Source organism: Leishmania panamensis (genome assembly GCF_000755165.1).
Source record: "Leishmania panamensis strain MHOM/PA/94/PSC-1 chromosome 31 sequence".
NCBI lineage: Eukaryota > Euglenozoa > Kinetoplastea > Trypanosomatida > Trypanosomatidae > Leishmania > Leishmania panamensis.
Window position 1 is genome coordinate 482,902 of NC_025878.1, and position 16,715 is coordinate 499,616.

Sequence of the window (16,715 nt, forward strand, 5' to 3'; positions counted from 1 at the left end):
GAGGTAATTCGGCCGCACCTCCCCCCCCCCCCACACACACACACTCACATACGTCCTAAGACACAATGCAGGTACCAATGAGTGCGCAGGTAGAAGCCCTCGACTATTTGACGACGGCACCCTTGCGCCTTCGCTGCTCCTGACAGTCCAGAAGAATGCGCTGCACTCGAGCTCGCTGGTGGCTCACGCGCCGGTCGCGCTCTGCACCGCGACCTCCATCTAAGGCATCGCTATCGTCTGTGAACTGTATGTGGGCTGCGCGCTGCTGCGCATTGGCAGACCCGTCGCTGAAAAGAGATCCTCCTTTCTCCACTTGCTTAGAGTAGGCAGCTTTCTCTAGCAACGATGCATTGCCAACATCAGCCTGCTTGCTTTCCGCCCTATCAACACCGTCCTTCACAGAGCTGCTCACCTCTCGAGATACCCTTCGACTCCGCACGTCTACGGTGACGTCCACCGTCGATGAGGAGTGCTGCCATGACGCTCGCATTCGCTGAATCCGCTCATTCACAAACGGAGAGACGCCGGTGAGGGACGTACCGCTCCTGCGAGCCCGGCAGGAAGGCGGCGCGCACGAGTTGTTAAACGACGCCGAGTCGCTGGGTGACGGCGCAGCGTCCTCTCCACTCATCATCAACGAGGACGCGCTTGGTCCACCGGTCCAGACGCCAGCTCTACTGTCGTCGCCCGCTGCCACCGTGTTACATTCTGCGCCAAAGGCTACCGCATAAGCGCCGATAGTGAGAAGAAGATGCCGGTGTGCCTCGTCGGGTGCCGGCACGGCGGAGGGCAGCGGGATGCGATATGGCTTGAGGTCCTCTGAATCGTTCGTTGGCAGCAGCAGCGGCGTGAGGTCAAGAGGCGGCACAAAGACCGTTGGCGGCTTGGCTTCGTACGTGGCCTCGTCTCCACACCAGAGTCCGCTTCCTTCCCATTGGCTGTCGTCATCGTCGGTTTCGCTTGCGCAGCCGTGATGGCGCCAGCTGTGGGTATTGCCTTCAGAGCTGCTAACCCCCGGTGTGTCGCAATTCGAGTCTTTCTTCCGGCGTTCCTTTAAGACTGACACGGTCTCCTTGTGCTTTGCCTTCATACTCGTGGACGTCCTTGCCGGCGGAGGCATCTCACGCATCAGCGCAGCGGCGGCCGTCATCTTTGTCGGCGTGCTCTCCTTACCTGGCGCCTTGCTGGGCCCGTAATTCTTCAACAGTGCGTTGATGCTCTGTTCGAGTTTGTCCAGCTCGTGTAGCTGGATGTCACCGAGAGCAGCGACGGTAGAGGTGGGGGCACCATCCGCGTCAGCAACCACGGCAGAGGCGGGAGTATGAGGAGGCCACTCTGCATCATCTACGAGAGTGTTGTGGCTTTCAGCTATGTCTTGACCAGAGGGGGGTGCAGGTGCTGAGGTCAGATGTTTCTCGGACACCATGTCCTTGTCGAAGAAGGGGGTGCACAAGGAGGTGGCACAGCTACTGTTTTGGTGAGAGCAACACGGGTCTGACGATTTGCGGAGAAAGGATGCCTTGGAGACAGGCCTTGACGCATCCAACTCGGGTCGCTGCGCCTTGTTGGTGTCCACCTCCACGTCGCTGGAAGTTCTGCTAGGTCGGTGGTACTTGTCAACGAGAGCACGCCGCTCGGCAAGGCGCGCGTTCTGTTCATTATCGGTCGTCGTGGGTATCGCAGCGAGACCAACCTCCACATCCACTGCTGGCAGAGGTGTTGGCGCACCAGAAGTGGGGCGTGACGACTGCGCCCTGCTTTGGCGAATCCACTGTAGGAGAAAGGTGTACGCATCAGGCTTCCGGTTGACGGAGCGACTGCCCACCAGCTCCTCGTTCTCCGAGCATGGCGATGACTTGAGACCGGTGTCTGCCTTCTCGGCGGCTATCTCGGTGCCGGGAAAAGAGCTTTGATAGTCTCTACCTCCCTGGTGAGCAAAGAAAACGCTCTCACCAGATGTCTCTGCTGCTGCCTCGTCACCGCTGCGTGGCGCGTCGTCACCAGTGTCAGGCCCCGTCGCTAGACTCACAACGGAGCTCATATAAAGAGTGCTGAGACCCCCTGGCGTCACAGTACTGGACGCACATGCCGACGAGCGTGCGGACTCGGCTGTTAACAACGTGGCCACAGTCGCGCCCTGCATCAAACTCCATGGAGATATGGAGGGGCTGGAAGTGGCGGTGGTGTGGCGCGCGCTTGGCTGTTCGCAACGAGGGAAAGCCGGCGACACCTCTGCTCCCTCACCAGACGTCTCAGCACGGGCCTCAATCGAGGCTAGCTGCTGGGGAGAGACGCGGCCGGCGTTCAAGGATTCCTGGAGCTGAAGCCGTTGTCCACGACGCTCAAGCACTGCGCGGAAGAGCTCCCGCGCTTTGGCAACGCCAGGTGACGAGAAAGGCAGAGAGGCCTCCTTTGCGGCCGCTGTAGACCCTCGCGTGGTCTGACGCCACACAGACTGATGCGTCGATGCGCGGTTTGATGGCTGGCGGTTAGCCGGAGTAACGCCTTCAGTCACTCCTGGTGCAAAGCAAGGACGGGTTTTGTGTTGTGTGGATGGCGGATGCGGAGGCTTCACGGCAATTGCACTCACCGGAGAGTCCTGCGGTGGCGGCAACGACTGCGATACCCCGTCGACCGGAGCACCTTCTTCCGCAGTTGCTCGATGCGCCGGGTCCTCCGTCAGGTAGCAGCTGAAGGGGGAGTTGTGGGGTGGAGCGTGAGTTGACACCTTGGCAGGCAAGCTAGCCTGTACTTCTTCATTTCTGACAGCCGCAACCCCACACTCATCAACCACACTTCCACTTTTCGCGGTAGATGGCAGTTTCGGCCGCGGCGCCATCGACACTTTTGAGCTTCGCCTGGAGTCGACAGACGCCAGCTCAGTCTCCGGTGAGTCCGGTGCAGCGTCGCTGTGCATTGCTTCACTGAGGAGAAAGGACTCGCTTGCAGTAGGCGCAGTAGCAGTATTTCCGGCATCTACTGGCAAGGATCGTCTGCGCTGCCTTTCTGGCTCCTCTGTCGGTGGCTCTGGTGCGATTACGAGGTCAGCAGTGGCGGCGCTGGCCCCTCGTGCTGATCCTCGCTCCCCTCTCTCTTGCTGCTGCCCCGACGCGACCGTCGTTGGTGCGCTTGGCAGTGGCTTCACCTCATCTCCTTTTGGTGCTACACCTGCATTATTTTTCACCATCTCTCTTGAAGTTGTGTCACCCTCAACAGTCGGTGAGGTCGAGGTGTTGATTGAGGCCACATACTTCGCCTTTGAGCGATTCCCCTCTTGACCTTGGCGCCACCGCTGCAGGCGCGACTGCGAGGCTTCGTCAAAGTCCCTTGCGCCTGTATGCTGCAGCGCGTCATTCACCGGGTGCTCGACATCTCTTCTCGAGGCTTCACCAGGCTTCTCGTCCGTCGGTCTATCGCGTGTTTCAGAGAACAGCTGCGGGGCTGGCCCTGCCGTCCGTGTGCGCGCATAGGCACAGGTGGCATCAAGTGTAACGGGGATGCTCGCACTGGGCCGCCGAAGCTTTCCTTCGACATGTTGCCGCGACAACGTGCTACGGCTGAGGAGCAACTGGGTCGCAAGTGATAGTTGGGTTGAGGCAGCTGTCGTGGTGGCCGTAACGCGCTCATCAGCTAGGTCCGCCACCTTGAGTGTGGTAATCGCAGGCTCGGTCGACACAGCGGCGGTAGCACGAACGTCATCGCCGAGGGCATCCTTCACCGCCGGTATCGAAAGAGGCGTAGACTTCTTAGAGCCTCGAGCATTGCTGCTGCTGCTGGAGGATCGCGTGTAGATGAAGCGCACCGATGGCATGGGTACAGAAATCCCCTTCAGGGAGTCTGACGCGGTACACAGAGGTGCCTCCATGTGCCCAGTGCAATTCACCGGGAGATTGAAGTGGGGGCGAGAGGGTGACGTCACACGTGAGTGAAATACCTCGATGGCAGGCGTTATTGCAGTCGGGTTGGAAGCCGCGGCGCGGTCTTGAATAAGCGCTCTCCGAGAAGAGGGATCAAAGGAAATGGCAGAGACGCCCACGCGACGCCGAGTCGCAGCCGACTCCGCTGCCAGCCCTAACAACTTTTCGACTCTCAGCTGAGATGGAACGTGCGACAACTTCGGCTGATCGGCGTATACGTCTGTTGCTTGCCTGGTCCTCTGTGATTCGCCGCGTGGGACGGCACCGCTGTCGCTTTTATGCTCCTCCTTACCAACCTCTTCGCAACGGCCCTGGCCCTCGTGACCTTCGACACGCTGAGAGAGTGAAGACGGCAAGCCATTGCGGGAATCGTGAGCATCCTCACCTAGGGGAACTGCGTTGTAGTCATCGCTGCGGGCATCTACCTTAACGGAGTCCCGAGCCACAGATGCCTTGGCCAACGCGGCTCTTGCTTGCAGCAATAGGGAATTGGCGTGCCCGCTGGTAAGGACTGATCGGGTGACAGTGGCGCCTCCCGATGGCGCTGCGGCTGCGACGAAAGGAGGGGACTTCAAAGAGGTGCGTCGCCCACCAGTCGAGAAGGCTGACGGGCCAACGTCAGTGCGTTCGAAAGCCGCGGCACCCTTTTCTGCTGTCGCAGCATCCGCCTTCGGTCGGGTTGCAGCTGCCGCCAACACGGATGTCCGGTGCTGTGGTGGCGAACCGCTGTAGGCTATGTGGTACCGTAGTGGTCCTCGCGTGCTGATTGGGCTGAAACTGCCCGCGGCACTGCCCTGAAGCGAATTCAGGACACCCTGTCGCCGCGATGGCAGCGGGGGTGGGATGGATGACATCGCCTGGGCACCGTGACTGTGGCGCCGAGATGCGACGGTCGCGTGTTCGACCTCATGAACAGCAACGCCTGACGAAGAAACGCAAGAGTCCACTACGTCACTCACAGAGGTGCCGCACCCAGTGGACGGCGCTAGACTAAAGAGCGGAGAGACAGAGGGGGAAAGAAATCTAGATGACTGAGCAACCGCTGCGACGCCAGTGTTGCCGCTACTGCCAACGCCTGTGTACGCCTCCGAAATGGCCACCCCAAGCCTGTGGCGCGTCTCACGCTCTCTGCCGCCGCCCTTAACTGGGGCGCTCGTGGCGTGCATCTCTCAGTGTGACAGCGATTACAGTGCAGTGAAAGAGCAAAGAAAAAAAAAGGGGGGGGGTAGTGGCGGAGCAAAACATACGAGCCAACCAACCCGCCAAAAAGTGCTGAAGAAGCGGGGAGAGAAGGGGAAAAAACGTGAAATGAGTCACACAAGCACAAACAGAGGAGGAGGAGGAGGAGGAAGACAAAAAATGGTCGTCAATCCGCACCCGTGCCGCTTACGCACCGACTCTCCTCGGGTGTGTGGACAGTCCCGTGCCCCAACTCGCGGAGAGGATGAAAGTGTGTGGAGCGGAGTGGGGGGTGAAAGGAGGGGCGGCAGAGACGACAGCACTGCAAGAAAAAAAAAAGGCAGAAACAGAGGATGGAGGACGCGGAAAACGAAGCACCAGACACCGACAGCGGCGGAGCTCAATCCGAACACACCACCGCCTCCGCTCTCCGACACGTGGCTCTCGACGCAGCGAAAAGGTGCGAAAAAAAGACAGCACTTGCCGGCTCACAGACCCACCCACCCATACATACATTCATACAAGGCGCACTCGCCTCGTACGGTAGGCTCAAGGAGAGCGGTAGCGTAGCGGAAGAGGAAAAACGACGCGAGGAGAAGACTCGTACAGAAAGGCATGCACTGCGACAACACACAACAACAGAGAGATCAAATGTGGCGGGATACAGTAGCGACACAAGCGAGGCAAGCAAGCGAGAAAAGGAGTTTCACCCGTCCTTGTGCTGTGGGATGGTGTGAACGTGCTCTGTTCGGACACTGTACACGGTCGAAGCCAAAGGTGGGATACATAAAAGTAATAATAATGGGGAGGCTCAAAGTTTGGCCTGTTGCTGCGCCTCCTCCCCTTCTTTACCGATAATGAGCGTCTGTACAAAGCAGATGTGGATAGCTGGACAGGTGAGTGGGGAACGTTGACTCCGCTCCTCTTTTCGTCCTCTGTCGTTTGACGACCTTCGGTGTGGTGTGTGATGCGCTGTCTGCCCTCCAGCGCCACAGTGATATGGGCCTGCTGGCAGTGCTGAGAAGGGCGTCTTCACCCGCTAGGGAGGAAAAGACCGAGGGAAAAAAAAAGGAGAAGGGGGGATGTTGGTTGGAGTGCTGTGTCGCAGGCAATCAGGGGGGAGGGGCGTTGGGATTGAAGACATGATGGTCAATTGCAACACCAGAGAGGAGAGCAAGGCGATACCAAGGGAAGGGGGTCAGTGCTAAGGAGGTGGAAGCGAAAAGAAGGGAAGGGGAAGGGGGAATACACCCCATGCATCTCGATGAGCAATACACTCTGCTGCTGGTGGGGCAGCGAAGAGAGCCCAACAGGGTATGTGGCCACGGCAAAGCCGCCCAGTAGCACGACTAAGGCGCACGCCTACCTGTACCACGGTTCGCATCGAATATATTTGACACTCTTGTCGTCTGGTACACCACAGTATCAACTTTGCACGGCATCCCACACCAGCCCAGACACGAGCAGGTGTTTTCACCATCTCTACTACCGCATCGCCCACAGCGATCCACCACCAAAACATACGGGCACGCCCTCAGGGATTCTCTACACGTACACCACCACCACCACGAGCAAGAAATAGAGAAAAAGCGCCAGAGGAATCACGTGGATGCCACCGGGATCGGGCTCTCTGCAAGGCGCGTCTTGACAAGGAGATGGACGGGCCTCGGGGGGTCGCACCAACAAAATAAGCAAAAGAAGGCAATGAAAGAAAAGAGACGCCACACAGGAGGACGGGCGCGCAGACGCCAAAGGCCGTAGAAGAGAGAGAGAGAGAGGAGGGGAGGGCACAGGCGGCCACCTCAGCTCCCTCTCGGCGGCAGCGCAACGAAACTCAAAGGAGCGGTTTTGAGGCGCACAGGCGCGGCATTCTGCCATCCCGGTGCGTTATCGAGCACCTGCACCTACGTGCCCATCCTCGCATCCTCCCACGGACAAAGACCAATGATTAACTGTCCCGGTGCACGGCGCCCGCCATCATTCCTGCACGTTGCGGCGCTCGATAATGATAAGGCTGCAGTTGTCAAGACCAATGCCCTCATCGTTGTCCTCCGGCGCCACACACTGCGCAAACACGCCAGCGGCAGCCGTGAGAAGAATTGCATCCACTTGAGAAAGTCGCGTTGCCGCACCGTCGTCGTCATCGTAGTAGCTGATCATGGATTCCTCAGTGCCAGCCTTCGAGGTAAGACTCTCGCGCTTGATGGTCAACAGGCTCATGCTGCTGTTTCTGCATGCTCCACTGCTCTGCAAAGAACAGCCTTCGCTCTGCGGCGAGTCTGAGGACAAGCGCCGCGGTGAAGTCCCTGCAACAGCAACTGGGCCTCGCCGGCGGTTGTGATAGAGTTCGGAACCACGCAGCACAGCATCCATGGCTGACCCTGACACGGCAAGGTCGTTGACTGTGTTCGTGAGCGCCACGTGCACCTGGTGCAGTGTTGCCGTGTCCCACACACCATCGCAGGCAAGTACGATGCCCCACTGATCCGTGTCGCTTGGTACCGGCATAATTGTAACGTCTGGCACGGCAGAGACGGCCTGCTTGCGCGAGTCGCGGCCGCCGCACTGCTTGAAGTCGAAGTCACCTAGCGCACGCGGCACGGCAGACATGCCCTCAATACGGCCATTGATAACGGAGTAGCCGGCGGCGTGGATGCGGGCCTGCTCCGCCTCGTCGGAAACGCGGTGCTTCACGCTGATCACCTTCATGCGGTCCTTTGTGTAGAAGGCGGCCCCACTATCACCGACATTCGCGCACAGCACAAAGTTAGCAGTGATGCCCACCACACAGGCTGTGCAGCCCACGCAGTCGTAGTCCCCACGCGCCCCCTCTGGCGTCGAGCGCAAGTAGTCATCGAGAGAAATCAGGGCATCCTCCATGATGCTCGCAAAGTACTGGCGCAGCATTTCCATCTCCGGGATCGACACCACCGCCGCCGAGGAGGGGCAAAGGGCAACGCTGCCGGCGACCGCGTTCGTGTTGTGGATTAAGGGGCTCCCATGTCGCACGTCGTCTATAGCAGTAAACGATCTCGACATGAACATCGCAGTGAGGGGCGATCCCACGCCCACCGCGGCAGAGATCATGTCCGGCAACGGCTCCTCCATTGCTTCCCACGCATCCAACGTTGTCCCAGACTTTCGGTTGCGCTTCAAGGACTGTGAGTTGCCGGCGGGGTTGCTAGCAGCCGGGGAGGCGCCCGCCCGTGTGTTGATGTTGTGACAGTTCCTGCCCCCCACGCTCCCAGTTGCACCATCAGAGGCAAGGGATGTTCCCTTCACACCTACACCCGCCGGCCCAAACGCGCTGCCTGACACGTGGAGGCGCAGTGACTCGGCCGTGACCGGGACAAGAAGAGAGAGAGACCCGGAGATAGACGTGTTACGCAGCTCATCGGCCAGGGTCAACGATACGCCAGACGTCTTGGGTAACAGAGAAGCTTCGTCGCCGTTCGGTTCTGATCGCTTGGCGGCGGAGTGGTTGCCTGGAGCCAGCAAAGTTGTGCTGCCCGATGACCTTTGGAATGGGGAGGAGAGATGCGAGTACGGCATAGGGACGGAGGCCGCATCACCAGACGTGGGTGAGCTCGACACAAGCGTTGCAGCAGCGGCCGCGGGGCCTGCTAGGGTGGGCATGGAGGTAGCGCTCGGAGCAAAGTAGCTCAAAGTACCGCCGCACGTCGGGACCGCTGTCAAGGATGGGGGCAGCCACGGTGCTGTCGCACCCGTAGCAGTAGCCGAGTCTGTCTCCGCCTTGAGAAAGAACAAGAGCGCGCGCGCACGCACGTCATCTGGGCGCGTTCCCTCGATCGCGCGCCGCAGGTGGGCCTCGAAGTGGCGAGCCGCCAGCTTCGCCACCGCATCGCCACCGTGCCCGTCAAACATGCAGAATACTGCCATCGGCATCGTTTCCTTCGGTAGCGTATCGGCCTCCTCTTTTCCGGCTCCTGAGGCAGAGACTACTGCGTCTTCCTCACTCATACAGACCCCCTCATGTGCCCCACTGTCCATCGCGCTAAGTGGCGAGCTGAATTGGGGGGGATTCTCGGAGATGGACAGTGTGTTGCTTTCGTGGCTATCGTAAGCCAGAAGTGAGGAGTCTCGTCGGGTAGCCCCTCCGCTGTCCAGCGTCTCATGTGACTTTTTTGCGGCCGCCTCGGCTGCTGCCGCCACTGCCTGGAGCTCCTTTCGGTGCACTACCTCCTCGGAGATGGCTGGGATGTCGACCAAGAACACCGCCTCGGCGTCTTCTTGGGTTGTACGCCACCCCTGCACCCTCGCACCAAGCGCGCAGAGTTTCGTGACTGGCTCGCCTACGGTGACTGCGTTGCTGACAGAGAAGTGCGGGTCACGGTTGAGGTACCTCTGCATCGGCGAGCGCACAGGAAGTTGTAATGGGGAGTTGAGCGAAAAAGCGCTCTGACGCAGCCGCAACGGCGGCCCGCCACTAGACGGGGATTCGGGGGCAAAATCAAAGATGCTGGCATCTGCTCCCGTCGTCAGCTGTAAGCCTCCGCTTGGCGGCACAAACGCGTTTGAAATCGACTGCGGCTTGCGTGCAGCGGCGGGGCACGTTTCCGATGCTGTTAACGCCTCTGTGGCCGGCGACGAGGCGATGAGCTGCGGAGTGGCAGGGAGCGATGACGTAGAGAGTGTCTGATTGAGGGTCGCGGCAGGTGGCATGACATGGATGGAATGCGCGCGAGCGTGGGTCTCGGCACTGACCACTGGCACTGAAGGTTGCTGTACCGCTGCCGATGCGGTCACATCCTTCAGTCGCACCTCGTACCCGACACAGTGTATGTCGCGGGCGGGCTGCTTCAGATACGTGCCGCGTGTGAAGGCGATCTGATCCACCAGCGCGTCGTAGACCTCGGTGTGCTTCCACGTGAATTGCTGGCACTTCTCGCACCAAAATATGCGGTCGAAGCTGTTCATGATGTCTAGCAGGTTCAGAAACAGCGTGCACAGGCTCGGATTCTGCAGGTGGTGGCGGCGGACGTGCGATGGACACACCGCCATAAGGCAGTGCAAGCAGAGAAAGGCAGCTGGCCGCCGATGGCAACGATTACAGTGGTCGTAGAGGTCGTTCGCATCGTATCGACTACAGTCCGGCCCTTTGAAGTCTTTCGCGATAAAAGCGGCATCGCAGTGGCACGCGCCGTCGTTGGACTCGTCATCGCCCGCGTCGCGGCCGCCCTTTGCCCCCAATCCCTCCTCGTTATGCTTTGGCGGCGCCGCTACACCCCCTTGGTCGTCTGGCGGCATGTGCCCCTGTCGCTCGTACCGGCCAACCTCGTCATCCGGGTCCATCAGCATAACACCGGTAGCGGAGTCAAAGATGAGGCGGGCCGCCACCTTTGCATCAGACGAGCCCTGCGGGAGCTCCTCCTCCTCCTCTGGGTCCATGTTGTACGCGCTGGCCACCGTTCCAAACGTGAAGTCCTCCGGCTCGAGACGCATCGTGCCGGTGGTCTGCGCAGGAGTGCGACGGAATTGACTGCACGACAGCGGCGCAGACGTCTTTGTATCGACGCTGTAGTTGGCGTCTGGCAGAACAACAAGGCCGCTTGGCTGCGAGCGACCAGCGTTGCCGCCAGGATACATAGAGGGGCTGCTTTTTGGAGTCAGGGGCGTCGGCATCATGAAGCTGCCGCTAGTGGCTCTCAGAAATGGCGAGCCGACTCGCATGGGTGTGAAGTGCAAATCAGCGGCAGGCGATGGGTGAGATGGTTGCTGGTCACTCGCGGGCGTGGTGTACAGTGTTGCACTTGTGTTCTTGTCAAAAATGCTCCCAGGTGAGGAGCAGCGGTGCTGTTTGATCTCAGCGTCGCTGATTACGGCGCTGGTGCTAATGTTCGTGTTGCTGTGGGGTGATGCAGGGACGGTGAGCGGCACCGTCGATGCCACCTCTGGCACGAGCTCGTACTGAGGTAGGAAGACGTGCTCGACCGAAGCCCACATCCCCACTCTGCGACGCTGTGCAGCATCTCCGTCGTCTTCTTGAGCTGCCGAAGCAGCAGCAGCAGCCGTGCCAGCCTTCGCTCGACTTTCGCTGCGGCGGCGCCATTGCCCATGCGTCATCTCGCCAAGAAGGTCATCCTCATCGTTCGAAGTGCCGTCCTCAACGCTACCCTTCTGCTCCCACACTGAGTCACCACCATCGTCGGTGTCCGCTTTGTCAGCCCTGCTGCTGGCGCCACCTTTCGTAGCAATCCCAGTCGGTGAGAACAGCACCGTCGAGTCCTTACTGTCGTTCTCTGTGGCGGGGCGTTGTTGGGACCAAGAGCCGCCGCTGTCGCCGAGGCGCCAGCCCTGTCGCGAGGCTGCCCTGCTCTCCCGCCGCTGTTCGTTGCGCCTGTGGTGGTAGCCAGTCATGGTGCCATAGTGAAGACTGGAGTAGTTGCTACGACGGCGCAGCTTGCGCAGCTCGGCCGTGGTCGCACTCATCACACTGAAGTTGCGCGGTAGATAGTCACTATCGGAGTCCTCAAAATCGTCTGGATTAGCCGTGGAGGCAACAACGCCGCCGCCTGGGGATGGGTAGGCGCCTGTTCTGGTCACGCTCTGCCGCCGCCGCCCTGTGTAAGTGATCGGATCATCAATAGAGATGCAGCCGGCTGAAGTATCCGCTTTGGCCCGTGGCGCTGACTTGGATAGGTCCTTGGGTGATTGCGCGCCTGGGATCAGCACTGAAGACATCGCAAACGACACCTTTGCGAGCTGGCTGATGTGGCTTCTCATGTTATGCAGCGTGGGCAGCGGAGAGACACCAGAGGAAAAGGCCGAAAGACCGCTAGCATGCACGCTCAGCTCAGCTGAAGTTGTCGACGACGACTCGCCTGACGACTCAGACGGCAGATACGTGGTGGCTGGGACCTGGCAGAGGGGAATCGGAAGGTCACTGTGGCTGCTGCGTATGTCAGCTGAGCCTGCATCAGTATACTGTGAAGGCTCGACCACTATTTGAGTCGGGAACGAAGGGAGTCGAGGGTTGACGGTCGACTGCAACGTGGCAGTGGATCGTGAGGACAGCGACGTGAGTTCAGGTGGGGAGTTCAGAGTCGTGCCGTCACGTTGCCCAGAGGCGACACTCATAGCGGCAAGGTCACCGACCGTGCGGGTGCGCCCATGGAGTCCCAGTGGCGAGGGCGAGAAGACACCGCTGCTCTCTGCGCCTCCCAGAACGCCGGTGCGCGGGATGGTAATCACGGTACCGTCTGGCGCCAGCATCTTGTTGCGATGCCGTCTTCGTGAGTATGCGGCGTTGCTCAGCTGCGCACTGCTTGAAGAGATAGAGTTCTCAGTAGAAAGAGCAAGTGTTAGGCTGGAGTGTGTCGAGACAAGGTCGCGAGTCCTACGTGTGCCCCGCTGGGGTGTGGGTGGCTGGTGGTGCTGCCTCCAGCGGTCTACAATGCGGCTCGTGGTTCGCGCGCGCATCTCACGAATATGAGGCGGTAAAGGACCAGTACGAGGCACGTCATCCACGTTGTGCTGCGGTGCAGGTTTGAGCTCCAGCGGTGGCGAGTCCATCATCGACGACGTACACGGCACCTCCGGAGGAAGACGTCGCGACGCCACCCCACTCCCAGTGGACTGAGTGGCTGCTTCGAGACTTTCTGTGCGCGTTTGCGAGCAAGGTCGAGCACCCTTTGAAGGACAGGGTGTCTGCATTACATCCGCCTCTGACTCGCCAGTGAGAACGTTCGGCGACGTCTGCGACCGTCTTAGTCCTCTAGGTATGTTGTCAGAGCACTCTGTAGAGTTCGCCGTCTCGGCGATGCCGCTTTCTTGTGAGTCAGCCGCGCTAGAGTTCGTATTCCGCCGCAGGCACGGACTTGCCGTCTGAAATTCCACCAGCGTCGACTGGATGTTGGGGTTGTAGAAGTGCACACGCTTCTCGCTCTGTGGGCAGGTCAACAGGCTCTCCTCCTCATCCCCCACATAACTCTTGTCGCCCTCACCCGCGTTGGCGGGGCTGGTGGAGGTAGTGGCAGTGCTGCAACTGCGGTCCCGAAACCCACGGGGCTGCCCACATACTCCTCTCTGCATGGCATCTGGACTCGGACCCCCCTCGTTCTCTGCCAGCCAGCCTTGAGCGAAGAAACGAAACTGGGGCTTCGTGGTCGCGGCTACCGAGGCTTCGGGCTGCGTGCACCCCTTCAAGTGAGAAGCCAGCGCAGAAGCGACGGTGTCTAGGGGCGGGAGTGACGGCCTTGAGCTCCGAGTAGCTGTGAGCTTAGCGACCTGCTGTTTCGGAGGTGTCCGGGCCGCTGGCGGCTCGCCAGCACCCCCCTCGATACTCATATTACGACTTCTATCTGCAGACGCCAGTCCTGTGCAGTCCACTTGTGCGGCTAGATCTCGTGTAGGTGTCTGAGACAATGGGCTAAGGAAAGGAGAACCAGGTGGCGGACTCGATTCTTGAATCACAGGCGACATCGCATTGGAGGTAGCTCTCTCTAGCAACGCAGTCGATGGGCTGTGTGTTGTGAGTGGAGCAGTGCTAGTCGCCGGCAAGGAGGACGTGGTAGTCGTGCTACTCACTGATAGGGCACCAACTCCTGAGCTTGAAGTGATGACGAACTTCCGCATCGCCGCTGCGGCCCGCTGCCGATTCTTAAAGCTCAACGTTGGCGAGCTTGTCGAGGGGGGCGACACGGGTGACGGGGTGGGGAGCTCCTCCGGTGTTGCTCGGTCCCAAAACCCAGTTGGAGAGGTCGTGGCGCTACCGCTGGTAGTCTGTGTCCGCAGAGCTGGGATGGACACTTTCGTGCCGTGGGCATTTATCGGCATCGCCATTATGCCCGGTGTCGAGCTGACAGAGGTGCACCCCTCTGGTGACGAGGGTGAATGCAATGGAGGTGCTGCTGCTCTGCCAGTAGTGTCTAACAGCGGCAGATTCAGCGAACTTTGCGGTGTCGACGAAGATGCAAGGCTGGCAGAGCGCTGGTGTGATGAACCAGCCTGCTTGCTCGTGACGGAGAGGTTCTCTGAGCTGGTGTGCAAACCCGTGGAGCCAGGCACTATAGGGCGCCCCTCAACTGTCCCCGTCTCCGTGAGCGCATCGGAGGTGGTGAGAGCAACGGGCGCCCGATTTGGTGGACGGGACGCACCACTGCGGCCACCTCTGTGAGAAGGCTCGAGATCTGCTATCCCACCCTCAGTAAGAGATGAGGATGCTGCTGCCGTAGTCGTCCTCGAGGCCGGCTGCTGGAGGGGGCGATCCTGACCGGGAGAAAGGCCCGACATTCGGGGAGAGGACGAAGATCTGGGGCTTATGGAAGAGCACGTCGGGAATTGGTTCATACATCTGAGCACAAAGTCAGCGCCACCGATAGCGCCAGTGCGTTGGCGCTGCTTGTCCTTGAAGCTGAGCCGCTGCTTGCGTCCAGAAGGAGAGGCTGCTTCAGCCTGAACGATGTCACTTGTGTTTTCCACCGAAGGAGACGGTGTGGTTGATGACGATGTGACGTCTGTGCGGCGCAGCGACGAAGTGAGCCCGCTTCCTGGTGCATGGGCTCCCGTCGCACCAGGGGATGAAACTGCAGAGATGCCTGTGGTGGCGCTGCCGGCCTCATGACTCTTGACTTCGGTGCTTGAAATCATCGTAAGGCCTCAACCAAGACGTATTGTCAAGCAAAGTGGCAGAAGGGCGTGACAGCGAAGATGAGGCCGGCGTGTCTACGGACAGACACATGCACACGAGCAGAGTGCAGACGTGCGTCCCCTCAGCAAGAGAAAACGAAAAAGGAAAGGTGCGCTCCAGAGAAAGGTGGCGAAGATGCACGCGCGTCTACTAGAGGCCAGCGACGGTGGCAGACAGGGGCAGCGGTAAAGCAGAAACAGCGACACGGGTGCAAAAGACGCAGATGAACACGGAGCACCACAGCCGCACTAACAATGGAAAGAGAGAACGGCCAACACGCTCAAAAAACAAGCGAGAAAGGGAGCCCGAGAAGAAGACGAGAAAGGAGGTCACGGCTAGTGTGAGCTTGTAGGGGTGTCACCTACAAAGGCCCGAAAGTAGGCGCTTGGCGCAGAGAAACGTAACTTCTCTGAGAATATGTGTGCGTGTGTGGATATGAGGGCGCGTAGTGCGTAGAGCGGCAACGCAAGCGCTTTCTATCCACTCCTGACGCCCACGTGGTGAGGAATTTCTGTAGAGAGAACAAGAGCGAGGGTGAAGACTCGCTGTAGGCGATGAGAGCAGCAGAAGTGACAAAAGGCACCGAGCGGTACCAAACAGAACAACAAAATGGGGGGGGCGTTAATCGATAAATAAAACCGAGCTCTGCCGACACCCGAAGGGACTAAGGGAAAAGAACACAAAAGGTCCCTCCGCTTTTCTCTTTTTTTTCTGCTGTCGGCCCTACAATACGAGAGTGTCGCGCTGCCCCTACGTTTGGGCGTAGTCAACAGTCGAACGGTATGTGTGTGTGTGTGTGTTTTGCTCTTTAAAAGCGGTGAAAAGACAACACGGCACTCAGCCGCAGCGAGAGAGCACAGAAATAGCGCCTGCGTCACTCGACCACACGAAACAGAAGGGGGCAAAGGGTGTCGCCTTGACGCCCCCGTGTTCGTTGTCGTCCACTCGGCTATACCAGTGATGGAGAGCGTACGAGACGAACAAACCGAAAGAAGCAAAGCCTATAATACAACCGTATGTGTGTGTGGGTGTGTGGGCCCGAGAAGGGAAAGGGTTCAGCAGGGGGTTAGGTTCACTAAGCGCAGAACATCAGATGATCAGCCTCAGCAAAGGCATGAGGATATAAAACACCGCACGCTCGTTACTCTGTTGCTTGAGAAAAGTGAAACAAGAAATCTTATGGTGATGGAGCAGAGCTGTAGTCTAGCAAGAGAGGCACTTGATAGCGAGGCACATGGAAGCGCGCGCCCTAAACCACGGAGGGAAGCACGAACGCAGAGTCCCCCTAAGTGCTGCGATTTTCGATGCGACCAAATCGGGCACTTCAGGGGAAAAGAAACGGAGAGAGTACAAGTAGTGCACGCCTGCAGAGCAGAAAAGGAGAGAGGCAAAGAAGACGTGAGAAGAAACGACTTTATAGTTATCTGAGACTCCGCCAAAGGAGGCTTGAGAGAGACCCGCAGAGTCCCCCTCGTAGCACCTGCTATACACCAGCAGACGAAGTAGTTCTCTGAGGATCAAGAGGTATAGCTCAGCCCTCACGAGAATCGATTCTCTGAGAGGGGGGTTGTTCTCTCTGAATATCCTGCTCGATGCACTGCAGCCCGGGCTACCGCCTCGCGACGTGCGACGTGTTTCTGCTCGTACAGAAGGAAAAGGGGATAGTCTTCAGCACGGTGCCACCCAGAACAAGCACATAAAGCGAAACACTCAGAAGCGCGAGCTCTGCAAGCAGACGATACTCTTGGAAAAGAAGAAAAGAGAGAAAGAGGAAGTGCGCCAAGCGTGACTAAAGAAAAAATCCCGTCTGCTGTGGTCACGTGTTACGGTGCGGTTGGCATTCTTGGGTGTGATGCGAGGGAAAAGACAGCGCCGCGGGCGTCATTAGACGCAGAGAAAGGAATAGAGAGAGAGAGGGAGCGAAGGAGGGAGGAGTGAGTGACCCGGCCTCATCAAAGGAAAAGCACAGG

General features: G+C 59.2%; 2 protein-coding genes across 2 annotated transcripts; both read right to left on the reverse strand.

Annotated features, from left to right (window-relative positions):
- Nucleotides 1-103: 103 nt before the first annotated feature.
- LPMP_311230 (hypothetical protein) lies at nt 104-4,771 on the reverse strand (the record flags this gene model as incomplete). The annotated part of the gene is made up of 1 exon (XM_010703211.1): nt 104-4,771. One exon carries the CDS (start codon nt 4,769-4,771, stop codon nt 104-106), a length of 4,668 nt encoding a protein of 1,555 aa, XP_010701513.1.
- A 2,302-nt stretch (nt 4,772-7,073) lies between these two features.
- On the reverse strand, nt 7,074-14,705 carry LPMP_311240 (hypothetical protein; the record flags this gene model as incomplete). Its single annotated transcript, XM_010703212.1, has 1 exon — nt 7,074-14,705. The coding sequence occupies one exon, from the start codon at nt 14,703-14,705 to the stop codon at nt 7,074-7,076; it is 7,632 nt and encodes a 2,543-aa protein (XP_010701514.1).
- Between the last annotated feature and the right edge of the window lie 2,010 nt (nt 14,706-16,715).